Source organism: Brassica napus, chromosome C1 (assembly GCF_020379485.1).
Source record: "Brassica napus cultivar Da-Ae chromosome C1, Da-Ae, whole genome shotgun sequence".
In the NCBI taxonomy this organism is placed as follows: domain Eukaryota; kingdom Viridiplantae; phylum Streptophyta; class Magnoliopsida; order Brassicales; family Brassicaceae; genus Brassica; species Brassica napus.
In genome coordinates, this window is record NC_063444.1 from 13,764,817 (window position 1) to 13,781,473 (window position 16,657).

A 16,657-nucleotide genomic window follows, 5' to 3' on the forward strand; every position below is an offset into this window, starting at 1 on the left:
GATATAAAATGTATATATTATTAATTTATTATTTAACCGCTGTTGCGTTTGGTAGTTAACCAGTTATAAGTATCCCGCAAACGCACCAATTTCTAACCGCAGAACTAGTCGTATAAATCTCTTAAAACCGCTAGAAACTGCAACCATCCGCATCCGCAAACTCCCGCAGCCGCAACTGCAACCGCTGCGGTTGAACCAGTCAGGCCCTTAGTATGCAGTGAAATTTTTTATATTTCTTGTTTGTTCATCAATATTAGACACTTTTTTTTTAATAGAGAAACATTATTTTTACTTGTGAAACATCAAATTAGTGATAAATAATAAGAGAAAAAAAATGGAGTTTGCTTACATCACTGGACCAATGAGTCTTGAACAAATGTGAACATTTGAAATAGTCTTTTTAAATCTGGACCAAATAAGAATTTCTGGGAAGAAAATGATATTTTTCCTATTATAACATTTTATTTCTTTTTTTGGTCAAAAACATTTTATTTCTTTTAATTTATGATTTTGACCATCAATATTTGCTGGATTTTGCGAATTGGACCCATTGTTGTCTCGCCTTTATAATTCCTATTTCCTCCCCACAGCTCTCCCATTCCGAAAATTTCTCTCACTTTTCTTTAGCGTCCCATCACTTTCTCGGATTTTCTCGGCGACTTTCTTTCGTGCCAACCTGTTTTCGCTCCGTTCTCGCTTTTGAACCCCCCCCCAGGATCGCTCTTTATTGATTTTTATTCTCATTCTCTCTTTCGACGCGCGCCCGATCTGTTGTTACTGTGTTACTGGTACCGTACCAGTGGTACGTGATCGGGACTTTACTCCGCTTTTCATTAAAAACACTCAAAATCGATTTCGAATTCACTCGCGTCGTGTATGCAATGCATAACTGGTGTCGATGAGATTTCAAAACCGCGAATAGCTTTTTTTTAGTTCTCTCCGCCCGGCTTTGGATAGTGATTTCGATTTCGATTTTGCTATTGTTAGGTGTCAGTGATTGTGATAATTGAATTGATTTGTATATATAGTTACCGTGTTTGTTAATGGCTGTTGTTTGCAGTTGAAATCGATGGAGCTGGTGAAACAAGATGGGAATGATTCTCTCGACATGCTCATCAGACGAGCGGTTGGTAAAGATCCGTTTCTCACTTTCCATAGACCTGAGAACAGTCCGGTGCAGCTCTTTCAGCTTCTCAATACCTTAGAACGTCCAGGTAATTGCCTCATCGTCTCTGTACAAGGGCTTCTCCAGGATTTGGAATCAGTGGATTGGGTGTTAATGATGGTAGATAGTATGTGTGGCTTTTGGGAATGGTACATTTGTATTCTGTTTGATTTGGTTCACAGGATGGCCGTTGCTGGCTCCTTTGAAGATACAGCTGCACAAGTGTGACAAGTGCACCAGGGAGTTTTGCTCTCCTGTCAACTTTAGAAGGCATAAACGTATGCATCGGCGTTCCACAAAGCCTGAAAAGGTTTGCTTTTTTTTTCTGAACTTACTCCTGGTTGCTTTTGTCCTTTTTATTTCGAAGTCTATCTGAAGATTGTGTTTGCATGGTTTCAGTATTCTGCCAAAGAGAAGGATGCACTGGGGGCCTTTTGGGATGAGGTTAGTTTTCCTTTCAGACGTCTTCTCTTTTTTTTTTTCCTTTAGGTAATGATGATCATGTTCATTCTCTCTGGTTATTTCAGCTCTCTGTATTTGACGCAAAGGAGATTCTCTCATTAAAGAACATGATGCTGGAGGTATAGTATGATTCCCATTGATGCTTTCCCTTCTTTTCACAAAAAAACAATTGCTATCTTCACTCATTTTAAGCGTATAGTGAGCATCTCTTAAGAGTGTAGTACTGCATGTTCCCCAGTCTCCTAATGGCTCAATTTATTGTTGTTTGACACATCGTTTATGAATGCCGTATTGCTTATTTTCTTCGTTATTGCAAGGTTTGTGAAACCATGATTAGAAATAGAGAATATACCATAATTCGTATGCACATTCTCACTGGGCGGATGAGTATGCATACATTTATCACGCTGTTCACTTCTTGTTTTTTAGCACTGTATTTCTCCATCTTGGATCTGTGTTACTAATTAATATGCTTTGCAGACTTGAGACAAGTTTCTCCAACTTAAGATGCTTTGTTTTGATTCTTGTAGAATGTTCGTGGAGAATCAGTTGAGTCAGGACTAATTTCTCTGATCGAAAACCCAGGATATACTGCGCTCCCGCAGTATTATCTAAGAGCTGGTTCTGACCTTTTGGTATGAAGTTCGTCTCTCTCTCTCTTGACGATTTCTTGTTTCTTTTATTCTTTCGAGATAAAGTATTCTCCATGTTCAACCTCATGAGTCATGGCTGCTATAGTAATGATATATGTTACTTTTTCTCCAGGATATCATCCAGGGTAGACCTCTTAAGTTTCCAATTTATTCAAATCAACTTTTTAGCATTCTCGATGATGCAAGCGAAAAAACTTTCATGAGCAACGAGGCTGCATCAATGCAAAAGTACATTTTTGACGGGGAAAATGGAAAAAATGTACTGGAGGCAAAAAATGTCGTTGCTTGCGCAAGCTTTCTTCTGGAACAACAATTGGTAACGTTTTTCCTTCAATGTTTCACCGTTTCTCTCTAGTTGGCAAAGCAAAGTGTCTAATAGGAGGACATTGCTTTGCACGTATCCGTTACATGTGATTTATTTTTGTTTTCTTAATGTACAGATTAAAGCTTGGCTTGCTGACAAAGATGCGGAAGCCCTGAGGTGCCAAAATTTACTGGTTGAAGAGGAAGAAGCTGCTCAAAGAAGGTGCGTGCTTATTAATTGCAATGCCAGTCTTATAAGATTACTAAAATCAAGACTCTCCAATTCGGAATTGGTTTCTAAGTGTTGAATCTTATTTACTGGTATGATGTCTGGAGCAGACAAGCTGAGCTCTTGGAGAGGAAGAAGAGGAAGAAGCTAAGACAGAAAGAACAGAGAGTAAAGGACCAGACTAAAGATGCTAAGGAAGACGAGAGTACCACATCAGATGAACAACAACAATCTCCTGCCGAGTCATCAAGACCGTTATCTGTTGCTTCAGATACCGAGGCACAGAGATCAGACTCCATACCAACTGAGAACTCTTCATCCCTCGAGGAACCTCAAGTTTTGGAAATTGATAATGAGAGGAACGGTGAAACTCAAGCGCCAACGGTTGATGGTGCTGGTTTTGGTAATGGCCAAAACATGGAAAGGCGAAGTGGCCGTAGGGAAATGGAAAGATCACAGTATGGAATGCCGAATGGGTTTCGCGGTAATCATGCGCCGAAACTTGGAGGCATGCGAAAGAACGGAACTAACAGAGACACAAGAGCCAACACTACCAAAGTTTGGAGCCGAAAAGCTGATAACCCCAAATCGATATCACCAGACGCAGTAGTAGCTGAACCGGAACAAACTAAGAACAGCGAAGTTCTGATTGGATCGGTAAGTGTAACAATTGGAAACAGCTGTCTCAGTGGAGAACATAACCAAGCAAAATGTAGTAGTGAAGAGGAGGGAAGAATAAAGGCGGTTGAGGCGAAACCCACATCTGAGCAATCAACTGTAGAAGTATCGAGACCAGTGAGCAGTCAGGGAAGGAAAGTGTCAACAGCAAATGGAAACACAGACAAAAAAGATAAGCACTTGAGCTCAACTCAACCTGAAGTTAAAACCGCTAATCACATAAGCTTGCAGTTCAACAACCACGAAGCAAAGGCGTTTCTTGCAAAGAGTACAACTTCTTTTCTTCCTTTACTAATCTCTCTATCGTTAATTCCAGTAGTTTAAAAGTGGTTTACTCAAAACTGAATTGGCTTGTCAGGATGGAAAGAGGCAATATCTGCAGAACACGTGACGTTGGTTCTGTCTCAGGAAACAGACATGCCGGGCAACAACACTCACGAATCCTCAAATGGTGTTATAACCGCCGCAAGACCAAAGCACAGGATGAAACCCGAAAAGGGCGCGAAGGTGAAGTATGTTGCAAAACAGAAGATTCCTTGAAAAATCGAACTTGATTCTGGACCAGAGAGTATCATTCTTTTTAGGTATACCAAAGTGCAGTATTAGCGAGAGAGAGAGAGAGAGAGAGAGACGAATCATTTTTTTTCTTGCTTCTAGAGAGATTTTTCTTGATTTCAAGAGTCCTCATTCTTGATAGAAAGACATAGATTTGTTATTTTGTTGACCTTATTCCATTCTGAGGGTTTAAACTTGAAATTTAAGATTTTGAAATGAAATGGGTTTTCAGATTTTCATGATACAAAGAATATTATTTATTATATATATATATATATATATATCATATCAGTACAAGATGGATCCCCACAATGCAAAGCTATATATACGTATAGTTGTTGTTAGACCCCCAATCTCTTTACCAAATCATTGAACTGCTTACCAATGTTAGAAGGTTCTTCTTCTGGTAATGAAGAAGACTGAAAAAAGAAACGCTTTTGTCAACTGAATCCTCCAGACCGTAACACAGGAAAGAAACTCCAACTGCTGTTTCCTGGACTGTTATCACCTTTTCCTGCAACTTTCTCATTCGCCCACCACTCCGCTGTCTTCTCTATCACCTCCTCTTTCGTGTTATCAAACTTGAACTCTTTGCTCGACCCTAACGAAAACGTTCTCAACTTCTCACTCAGCTCGTTACCAGAAACCGAGTCACTCCATTTGTTCGATTTCTCATCTAAACCAACACCGTATAGCTTGCTTGCAAAACAACGCGCAACGTCTTCACCAGTCAACTCAAACGAAACTCTATGAGCAACCGCGCCACCTTCATCACCATGCCTTGACGACGACCCGTCATCATCAGAATTAGCCAAAGACGCAACCTCAGAGATCTGACTATCCAAAAGACTGCCTAAACCCACCATCTCTGCACCATTTGGCGTCACGGCACCAGAACCAAGCTTTGACCCAAGCCCTCCACTTCCACCATCAGGAGTCAAAGCACCCGAACCCAACCTCGAACCTTGACCAGCAGGTGTAATCGTCCCAGAACCGAACCTCGACCCCCATTTACGCGCTGTGAAGTGCTCAAACCCCAAAAACTTCGGAGGCTCGCCGACACGAAACTCGATGATGGAGCATTTACCAGGGTAAGGAGAAGAAGTACCAGAGTTCGACACCACCGAGCCAGGAGAGATCAGATTCCCACCTGGACTCCCTGGATACACTTGATGCGACCGAAACTCGTAATGACCCGCTGAAAACTTCTGACTCACTCCACCACAACCGTTCCTCCTAGCTCGTTCCAGCGAAGAAGTAAGTAACTGAGCGAAAGGAACCTCAGGGGAAGAAGGCGTTGCGCAAGACGCTCGACCAGACTCCGGAGGCGGCGTGTAGGGAGCAGTTGTGACGGCGGAGTCGACAGGTGGAGTAACGGGCTGAGTTTCGTTAGCGTAAGGCCCAATAGCAAAGGCTGAAGGCGGTTCGTTGCGGGAATACGCATTAACGACTCCGTGAGGAGTGTGGGACACAGAGGAAGGACCTGACTGAAGAAACGATGCTGGAGATGAAGGAGGAGCTATAAAAGGAAGGAATATCGAAGTTGAGTTGCTAGACGAGGTTTGGACTGGAGCCACCGGAGCTGATCCGGATGCAACAGGTTCGGGTACGAGAACCGCGTGACCGATCCGTTTGTTGTTCTTCTGGGATCCGAGACACCAGTACAAGCTCCACCAGCTTCCCCATTTTCTCTTCTGTAAATTAAAAAAAAAAAAAGACAAGAGTGTGGATCAGCTACAGACAGAATCTAAAGGTTGTAACTTCATCAAGCTTCAAACTTTACACTTTGCAAGAAAAAGAGGAGAGAGATCAATAGTGCTGTTGTTTACCTGTACTGACGACGGTTGGACTCGAGACTCGGCGGAGACGATGGCAGAAGCGGCGGCGTTCACCGTGTCGACGGTGTTATTCACGTTTCTCATATCTCAGACTTGTTTGAATTGACAAAACAATAGCATCCAGATTATATTATGCGAACTCTCAACACCACTTTCGATCTCAGCAATAGAAGAGGAGGGAGAGGGTTTCACGGTGAAGATCGAAACGAAACAAAAAATCTGGAATATTTAAAATGTGAAATCGAACAGACAAAGAAGAGAATAAATAAGCAAAACTTTTTTTATTACAAGGAGGATGAGCAATTCTCTCTCTATCTCTCAGTGGTCGTTATCTTTTACAGTTTGCATTCAATTTTCCACGAGATATTGCCACGTCATCGAAGTTGACGGTCCGGACCCACGCGCTTCCATTTATTTTTCTTTATATTAAAAATAATATTCGCAATTATTGTAGTGTTGGTAATTAAATCATTGCTATAAATAATTGGGAAAGAAAGGGGGAAAATTAGGATACTTTAAAAGGGAAAAGCAACGCATTATAGTGATGCAGACAAATGGCTTTCCTTTCGATTATTTTTTTAATAACATATCATCGTTTGTAAGAGTAATTACAGGGGAATACCACTGAGGGGTTACTCTAATTATGGTGGACGTCAAGAAACTCGTGAGTTTGTTTTTAGTCTTTTAAGATAAATGCGCCGCTCTCTGAGTCTTCTGTCAGTTTGCGAGATTCTCGTGACTTACACAAATTACACAAGTTTAGTTTTCTCCAAGTATTTAGTACCGTTCATATGTGAAGATAGTTATTGCTATGTTCTTGTATGGAATGAATTAATTCAATGGGATGTTTTTGCTATAAATAGGCAGTTGTATTTTGTTTGCTTTCTGTAGTAGCACTTTGATTTCTCTTTTCTTTTGTTGCTAAAATGCACTTTTATCTTTTAAAGTTTTTCATCAAGGATATGTAACACTTTTTGTTGTGTTTGATCGTTTTAAGCCTTGATTGTAGTGTAGATACTTATGATAAACATAATCTCTTGGTATATGATATGATCTGATCTGATAAATTTTTGGACACACGTGTGTCCACACTTCAAGTGTACGTCTAATATGTGCATTTGGATATTTCAATTCATGTTTTCATAAAAGTTTATCCAAGTAAATATAAACTACACCCTAAAATAATGTATATCCCTTATGTAAGGTTTATACACAATGTACTCAAATTTGAATTTTCAATTATATGATCTAAAAAATCTTTGGTGCAACATATTATATAAGCAAATTAACATGCTAATTCACATTTGTAAAAAATAATTGTTGACGATTTTGTTATGGTAAGATTAGACTTCTATCAACGGTGTGTGTGTGCTAGTGGTTAAGCGCAGGGGCTAGTTCTGTTCCGTTCAATTTAAAGTTAAAGAATCACTCTGGACCGAAAGAAAAATTAAGATTAAACGTCCAACTATTCATGGAATAGCAAAAAAAAAAAAATTGGACTTGTAAATCCGAACGATTTCAAGACTACAAAACCACGAGATTAAATAGTTATATACTCTTGAATAATATAACAACTATTCTATATATATATATATAATATATAACTTGATTTGTTCAACATCAACAAACTGTGTTTTCCAAAATAAAGAGAAGAGTGTGCCTTTTAGATAGAGCATATGTTTTTTTTTTACAACAAAAGGCGAAAAGAACTAAATAAATTCTTGATCCAAGAGCCACCTCAGGAGAATCGAGTTAACATAAACCATAACAGAAGGCTGATTTCTATCATCTCGTGCTACCTTGTCCGTCATTGTATTTTGTGTCCTCGGAATATGTTGAATAGTAAAAGGATGAAAAAATTCCTTACATCGTAAAAACTCCTCCATATGTGTGGTGAACGTCGGCCATTATGTTGGTATATACATTATCTTCACCATTGAGAGCAGTCACTTGGATTACATAAGAGAAAGTTTCTAGAAATTCTACTTATTAGGCATGTGTTTTGTTGAGTTTTTGTTGACCCTTTAGATGCTTCAAAAACTCAAGATCAATATATATATAAGTTGGATCACTTTCAGTATGATATATATGAGGCTCTTACGGCGACATCTAAACTAATTTGATGGTCGAATCGGATCTTGCATGGAATATTTGTGTTATCCTATGATTTTTGTCACCATCAATTGTGCGTTTGGTCTATAAATCGAACAACTTCAAAAAACATGTATAAGAAATAGCTATATTAGAGATGACCGTTCGTCCACACAAGAAAGACATTTTACCTAGATTCTTTGTAAAGGAGTCGATATGTAACTTTCGAGACTTTCGAATATTTGATTAGTAATATTTAAATGGATCGCAATATTAATTTAAAATACTCAAGAAATGACCAGTAGCTATAGAGAGTATCGACCTCAAAGGGAATTATCAATCAGTGTGTGTGGATGGTCCTATAAGAGATTCTTCAGGACCAAAACGATCGGTTTGTGACTTGTGAACGGCATTGAGCAAAAATGGTTAACAATTATATTACTTTCTAATAAGTAGTTGACTTTTACTATTTGTTAATTACTTTACTGATCTTTTTAATATTACTTAGATCTAGAATTAGATGGAGATGTTAGTGGTAGCCGCCATACTTTTGCTAATGGAAGATCTTCGAAGATGTATGAATTATGATTTCATATGCTCTGTGAATGATTAAACTAAACCAATGTGACAAAACAGATTAGTGAGGGTAGTTTAGTCAAATTCAAAAAGCAATATATGATGGCTTATGGTTATGGGGCTGAGAAGAGAGCGCACGTGTGCAGTATAATGACTTTTACGTGCGTGCGTACGAATGTGACACTTTACCTTTCTCTCTTGATAAGAAAGATGTTCACTTTTGTGAGTATACTCCTTTTTAACAAACACTATGGCAACAAAGATGATAGAAAGTGGCAATGAATCTTTTGAATAGGTAAACAAAATTCATCAAAGTTACATTTTCACACTGCTCTCTAGTCTTGTAATTACTAATATATGACAAACAAAAGTAGTCATAGCATTAAAACATGTGACAACTGTTATAAGATAAACTTTGAAATGATCCTCCACTCCTTTACCAACTCAAGCACTATGATCATCTACTCATCAAGCACTATGATCATCTACTCATCAAGCACTATGATCACCCACTCATTTACCAAATCAAGCACCATCTTTGATATTTTATGCATTGTTGTTCACTATAAATATCATCACTCATCTCACTATTTTGTACACCATAAACAAGAACAAGAGTTTATAAGAAAACACCATTACATCTTCTTCTTCTTACTTATAATAAACTCTCTCATTTATAGTAGTGTTATTTGCTTCCTACGGGTATTAAATTCTACTCTTATTTAAATTTCTCGATACTATAAATTATAAGTTATTTCATAACACGTTATCAGCACGATCACTCTGCGATTCGGTAAAATTTATTTGTATCATTTATACCCTGTTATAATGGTCGTATACCGCCTCTACTATTATTTATATCATGTTATAATGGCCGGAATACCGCCTATATTATTTACTAGTAATTTAATTTATTTATTGGTCGGCCGAGCCGCCTTATATCCTGTTTATTATTTATTGGTCGGCCGAGCCGCCTTATATCCTGTTTATTATTTATTGGTCGGCCGAGCCGCCTTATATCCTGTTTATTATTTATTGGTCGGCCGAGCCGCCTTATATCCTGTTTATTATTTATTGGTCGGCCGAGCCGCCTTATATCCTGTTTATTATTTATTGGTCGGCTGAGCCACCTTATATTCTGTTTATTATTAATTGGTCGGCCGAGCCGCCGTATAATTTATTTATTATTCTGCATTGATCGGCTGAGCCGTCGCATGATTTGTTGTCATATAACATAAATATTTCATTGTCATAATTTTTCACTTTTATGAAATTTTATAGATTTGATTGACCGTTTAATACGATATTTTCAGACTAATTTTTGGTGCACTCGATTTAACCCAACGATCACAAAGAAAATTTTTCAAAAATTTCCCCTTTCTCCAACGGTCATGAACAGTAATTTTCATCTATAAATACAACTCATTTTCACTTCATTTCATCATCCAAAACATTTCATCTTCTCTCAAAAATTTCAAATCGCTCTCCTCCGATTTTTCAAGAAAGATGATTCGCGCACTTTTGTTTTTATGTGCCATTTTTATTTGTGTTTCTATTTATGGTTTATTCGATGGAGAATTTACTCCGAGTGAATTTAAGATGATTATCGGTTTAATTTTATTTACATCGCTTCTCCTTGTAATTGCTTGTATGGTTAATGTAAACGGTTTTTAAATTATGAAGTTCTAATAAAATTATTATTTTTCATTTTACAAATGGCAAACGTCGAGAAACTCCAGTTCCCGGCTCTGAAAATAACCGGCGAAAATTATGTCAGATGGGTCACAAATGTGAAACCTTATCTTGTAATAATAATAAAAAAATATAACCGAAGCGATAAAAGTCGGTAACAAATCGCCACCCGAGCATATAGCCGAAGCGATAATCTTCCTGAAGAAGCATTTAGATGAGAATCTAACTCACGACTATGGAGACGTTGAGGACCCAGCCGTATTATGGCAAGCCTTGAAAGACAGATTCGATAATCAGAAGGAAATCAATCTCCCTCACGCTCTTGAAGAGTGAAAATGTTACAAATGTGGATGTAAAGGACATTGGTCCCGTACCTGTCGTACTCCCCCACATTTGTGCAAGTTATATCAAGAATCCATAAAAGGAAAGGCTAAAGAGGTGAACCTCACGGAAAACGTTGAAGGGACCTCATACCTTGAATCCTCTAATTTCGCAAATGAGCTGGACTAGAATACTCTTGAAGAGTACGAAAATGTTTCTAATAAGACTGCTGAATAGTCCTCATTTGTAATGTATAATAATTATGTTTTCAAAGAATAATGTTGTTTTAACAACAATATATGTATAATTATTGTGTGTTTTCTTTATATAATCAATGAATAAATTTCACGTTTCACTTTTATTTAATGTTTATAATAATTTCAGAAATGGATCAAAATACTAATGGAGCAAAATCCAAGAAACGGATTCGTGAAATATGCATACCAGATAGTGGAACAACGCACACTATTCTGAGACAAAAGAGATATTTCTCTGATATAAAACCGACAAGAATTGTCGTCAATACAATATCAGGTCCTGCAGACGTGATTGAAGGAACTGGTAAAGCAAACTTTACTTTGCCGAATGGAACAAAATTTTCCATAAATAATGCTTTATATTCTCCGAGTTCTAAAAGGAATTTGTTGAGTTTTAAAGACATATATCTTCACGGATATGATACTCAGTCTGCAACTGAGGATGGAAAGAAATACATGTATGTAATTTCTGAAAAATGTGGCAGAAAGCACATATTGGAAAAGTTTCCAGAACTTCCTTCGGGATTACATCATACTTATATCGATGAGATCGAATCAAATCTTGTAGTAAAACGGAACCCAGAAGAGTTCACGTTATGGCATGATCGCCTTGGCCATCCAGGCTGTACAATGATGCGTAGAATCATAGAGAGCTCACATGGTCATTCACTGAAAATCCAGGAGATTTCTCAAGGGAATAAAATGACATGTGTTGCATGTTCTCTAGGAAAATTGATCGTAAGGCCATCGCCAACCAAAATCGATAAAGAATCACCAAAGTTCCTTGAAAGAATTCAAGGTGATATATGTGGACCGATACATCCACCATGTGGACCATTCCACTATTTTATGGTATTAATTGACGCATTCAGTAGATGGTCACACGTTTGTCTATTATCATCTCGAAATGTGGCATTTGCGAGATTTCTAACTCAGATAATCAAACTGCGAGCACAGTTTCCTGATTATACTATTAAAAGAGTTAGACTAGACAACGCTGGTGAATTCACATCCCAAGCATTCAATGACTATTGTATGGTAATGGGAATTGAAGTTGAACATTCAGTTGCTCATGTTCATACGCAAAATGGTTTGGCTGAATCTTTAATTAAGCGTCTGCAATTGATTGCAAGACCATTGATCATGAGATCAAAACTTCCAACCTCTGTATGGGGACATGCCATTTTGCATGCAGAAGCACTCATTCGGATCAGACCGAGTGCATACCATAAGTATTCCCCACTTCAGTTAGCGTTTGGTCGAGAACCAAACATTTCCCACTTTAGAATCTTTGGTTGTGCGGTATATGTGCATGTAGCACCACCACAACGAACAAAGATGGGACCACAAAGAAGGTTGGGAATATATGTTGGTTGTGATTCTCCATCAATTATAAGATACCTAGAACCACAGACTGGTGACGTCTTTACAGCACGTTTTGCTGATTGTCATTTTGACGAAAATGTATTCCCAGTTCTAGGGGGAGAAAACAAAAATGTTGGAAGTGATATAAAATGGAGTGTACCATCATTGTTATATCTTGATCCTCCTACTAAAGAGTCAGAACTAGAAGTTCGACGAATTATGCATTTACAGAGTATAGCTAACCAGCTACCTGATGCATTTGCAGATACCAAGACGGTAACTAAATCTCATATACCAGCTGCAAATGCTCCTGCTCGTATCAAAATGCCAAATGAACAAGAAAAGGAGGATGACACACGAGAACCAAAAACACGCCTGAAGCGTGGTAGACCTGCTGGTTCTAAGGATAAGAATCCTAGGAAACAGAAGAAAGCTGAAATATATGATGCACCCAAAATAGCAGAAAATATTTTGGAAGAAATAAATGATAAGGACTCTGATGAATCAGAGCATCATGAATCGAAAGATAATCATGAGATTTCTATTAATTACATCCACAATAAAAGGATATGGAATAGAAATGAACAAAATGATCTTGATGATGCTTTCTCATATATCGTGTCAGGTGAGGTAAATGAAGATACCGATGATCCAGAACCGAAATCCATATATGAATGTCAAAAGAGACATGATTGGAATAAATGGAAAGAAGCAATACAAATCGAACTTGATTCGCTTAACAAACGAAAAGTGTTTGGATCTATTGTACTCACACCTGAAGATGTGAGACCAGTTGGGTACAGATGGATTTTCGTTCGAAAACGAAATGAGAAAAATGAGATTACAAGGTATAAAGCTCGCCTTGTAGCCCAAGGATTTTCTCAAAGACCTGGTATTGATTATGAGGAAACATATTCTCCTGTAATGGATGCGATCACATTTAGATTCCTGGTGAGTCTAGCCGCTGATAAAAATCTTGAGATGCGTCTCATGGATGTTGTTACAGCTTATCTATACGGATCATTAGATACTGATATCTACATGAAAATCCCTGATGGATTTAAAATGCCAGAAGCATTAAGTTCCAAACCTAAAGAGTTATGTGCAATAAAATTGCAAAGATCATTATATGGGTTAAAACAATCTGGACGTATGTGGTACAATCGTCTCAGTGAACATTTAACAAAAGAAGGATATGTGAATGATCCTATATGCCCATGTGTTTTCATCAAGAAAACAACATCCGGATTTGTGATAATCGCGGTATATGTTGATGATCTAAATATTATTGGAACTCAAAAAGAAATACAAAAGGCATCAGACTATCTCAAAGGAGAATTTGAGATGAAAGATCTTGGACAGACACAGTATTGTCTTGGCCTACAAATAGAACATTCACAAAATGGTATATTTGTGCATCAATCCACATACACTAAAAGAGTGTTGAAACGATTTAACATGGATAAATCAACTCATCTTAGCACCCCGATGGTCGTTAGATCACTTAACATTGAAAGTGATCCATTTCGACCACCTGAGGAAAAAGAAGAGATACTTGGTCCGGAAGTACCATATCTAAGTGCAATTGGAGCGTTGATGTACCTTGCAAATTGTACACGGCCTGATATATCATTCGCTGTTAATCTTCTAGCAAGATTTAGCTCATCTCCAACACGAAGACATTGGAATGGAATTAAACATGTCTTTCGTTACTTACAAGGGACTATTGATTTAGGCTTATTTTACCCTAAAGATTCAAATGGTCAAATGGTTGGTTTTGCAGATGCAGGATATCTTTCAGATCCACACAAAGCCCGATCGCAAACAGGATATGTTTTTACGATCGGAGGCACTGCTATATCTTGGCGTTCTCAGAAACAAACGCTTGTGGCTACCTCTTCAAATCATGCTGAGATCATCGCACTCCATGAAGCAAGTAAAGAATGTGTATGGCTAAGATCAATAAGCCAACACATTTGTTCAAGTAGTGGGATTGACAAAAGTACGGGGCCAACTATTCTATATGAAGACAATGCAGCATGTGTTGCTCAAACGAAGGAAGGATATATCAAAAGTGATAGAACAAAACATATACATCCAAAGTTCTTCTCATACACCCAAGAGCTCGAGAAGAAGAAAGAGATTGAAGTAAGATATGTCCGATCATGCGACAATGCAGCCGACCTCTTCACAAAAGCACTTCCTACTTCGGTATTCAGAAAACATGTCCATAACATTGGAATGCGTCATCAGAAGGATCTATGACTGCTCAATCGAGGGGGAGCTTACGTAGTTGTACTCTTTTTACCTAACTATGGTTTTTCCCATTGGGTTTTCCTAGAAAGGTTTTTAACGAGGCAACAAAGACGTTAAGCGAGAGCGGAGAGTGACACCGGTTCCCAAGGGGAGTGTTACGAAACTTAATTTAATACAAGATGGATGATCAAGGGGGAGTGTTATAAGATAAACTTTGAAATGATCCTCCACTCCTTTACCAACTCAAGCACTATGATCATCTACTCATCAAGCACTATGATCATCTACTCATCAAGCACTATGATCACCCACTCATTTACCAAATCAAGCACCATCTTTGATATTTTATGCATTGTTGTTCACTATAAATATCATCACTCATCTCACTATTTTGTACACCATAAACAAGAACAAGAGTTTATAAGAAAACACCATTACATCTTCTTCTTCTTACTTATAATAAACTCTCTCATTTATAGTAGTGTTATTTGCTTCCTACGGGTATTAAATTCTACTCTTATTTAAATTTCTCGATACTATAAATTATAAGTTATTTCATAACAACAACTAAATATAGGTGGATTTTCTTTACTTTTCTAACTATGAACATCTACTCTTTTACCTTGACTTTGGTAAGTACTTTTAAGATTTGCCTTTTGCAGTTGTGTGGATTAATAAGGGACACACACAAACCTTAATCAACCTTCAGTTTACAATAGTTAGTTTACTTTTGTAATTAACTGTCTGTCCTACAACCTTTCACGGCTTTATGCTTCAACTCTACCTCCTTATTTAATTTCCACTTTTTAATAGCTATAGATTTAAATCATACACTAATTTGACTTAAAGTTATACTTGTGACTTGTAGATACTGTGCTCGAAATTGTCCTCAGGGTCAGACCATAGATACACATCATACAATATATCGCTTGTACCAATGTTTTAACATCTAGACCTGAGGGTCAGTAAATCCACAATCTAAACAGTAATCACAACCAGTTGTCTTTTAAAAAAAACTTACTTGTTTACATCCTTAAAATTGCAGCAACATCCGTTATTTCAGAAACATAGTAAATTTAGTTTTTTTAGTTATCGTTTATTTACACTTTTATCGTCCACAAGGACCACAACTTACATATATAGTTACATACAAATACTACATTCCAAATTTAATTTAGTTACATAAGACGAGAACAGTAACATTACAAACGTATAATGATAATAATCATATTTAACCAAAAAAATAATGATTATCATAGTTCGGCCATACGTCTAACGGGATCACGAATAATGAATCTCTTATGTAGACCTAAATTTAATTTGGAGCCAATTATTGATAGTGATGTGGTATGTTTTACAGCATATATGCATATTATACATGAAATCATATAAAATATCATGTCCAGGTATATCAACAAGTCAACTAACTAAAGACTTCACTTTTATCCACACCTTCTGTGAAGGAAAGTTGTAATATATTTCTGAACTACGAAAGTCTCGCTACGGCCTACGTGTGAATACAAAATGGGTATCATACATGGATACATATAAAAGAAGCATAAACTAATAAATGTAGCATATTATTGACAAAATTTTACATCAAAAGATGACCGGTCATCCACTAGCAGTCACATGGTGATCGAGTAGACATTGAACATGATAAAAAGTGCCAAAATAAGTGGAATAATCAAAGGGGAATCTTCCTTCATTCATATAATAAAAAAAACATTTCGAGGCTATGACCTAGCTATAGCTACTCCACCATTACATATAATATGCTATTACATTTACTATAGTCTTAAAGCGTGACCATTAATTTGATAAATAGAAAGAAAAAAGAAGATTATAGTTTAGAAGTTGAGAATGATTGGTAGGGAGAGAGGATGGGACCTATTCTCCCCCAACATCCCACATGCACACTTACTCTATTTCATTTATTTCTTTCGTTCTAATTTTATCCATTTCCGTGTTTCACAATCTCACTTATTCATTGATTGTGATATATATATGGTAGCTTGTTGTCCAGAAGAGAATACATGGTAGCTTAAAATTAGTGTTCCAATATTGTTGATAGTTTATGAAAATCTCCTATCATTGATTGTGAACATGTTGAGTCACTGATCACTTGAGCTGACGTGATGTTTATCTTCTAGGGCGTTAAATTTAAGTAAGTTGGGTTTGATCTTTTGACAAAAAGACACTGTAAAGAGAAATAA

General features: G+C 37.3%; 2 protein-coding genes across 2 annotated transcripts; one reads left to right on the top strand and one right to left on the bottom strand.

Moving 5' to 3' along the window:
* Positions 1-565: 565 nt before the first annotated feature.
* LOC106347098 (neurofilament medium polypeptide) lies at positions 566-4,278 on the top strand. Its single transcript, XM_022694766.2, has 10 exons — positions 566-802; positions 1,061-1,214; positions 1,348-1,475; positions 1,565-1,609; positions 1,693-1,746; positions 2,158-2,262; positions 2,393-2,596; positions 2,721-2,806; positions 2,923-3,758; positions 3,849-4,278. The coding sequence occupies exons 2-10, from the start codon at positions 1,070-1,072 to the stop codon at positions 4,028-4,030; spliced, it is 1,785 nt and encodes a 594-aa protein (XP_022550487.1). The 5' UTR covers positions 566-802; positions 1,061-1,069; the 3' UTR covers positions 4,031-4,278.
* Positions 4,254-6,186, bottom strand: LOC106347099. Its single transcript, XM_048744205.1, has 2 exons — positions 5,875-6,186; positions 4,254-5,739 (listed from the first exon to the last, which is right to left on the bottom strand). The coding sequence occupies exons 1-2, from the start codon at positions 5,965-5,967 to the stop codon at positions 4,486-4,488; spliced, it is 1,347 nt and encodes a 448-aa protein (XP_048600162.1). The 5' UTR covers positions 5,968-6,186; the 3' UTR covers positions 4,254-4,485.
* Positions 6,187-16,657: the final 10,471 nt, after the last annotated feature.

Excerpts from the sequence above, each read along its gene's own strand:
- LOC106347099 (XM_048744205.1), bottom strand. The coding sequence starts at position 5,967 with ATGAGAAACGTGAATAACACCGTCGACACGGTGAACGCCGCCGCTTCT. Across the intron at positions 5,740-5,874 it reads TCCAACCGTCGTCAGTACAG|AAGAGAAAATGGGGAAGCTG; the intron begins GTAAACAACAGC and ends TTTAATTTACAG.
- LOC106347098 (XM_022694766.2), top strand. The coding sequence starts at position 1,070 with ATGGAGCTGGTGAAACAAGATGGGAATGATTCTCTCGACATGCTCATC. Across the intron at positions 2,263-2,392 it reads GAGCTGGTTCTGACCTTTTG|GATATCATCCAGGGTAGACC; the intron begins GTATGAAGTTCG and ends CTTTTTCTCCAG. Across the intron at positions 2,807-2,922 it reads GAAGAAGCTGCTCAAAGAAG|ACAAGCTGAGCTCTTGGAGA; the intron begins GTGCGTGCTTAT and ends TGTCTGGAGCAG.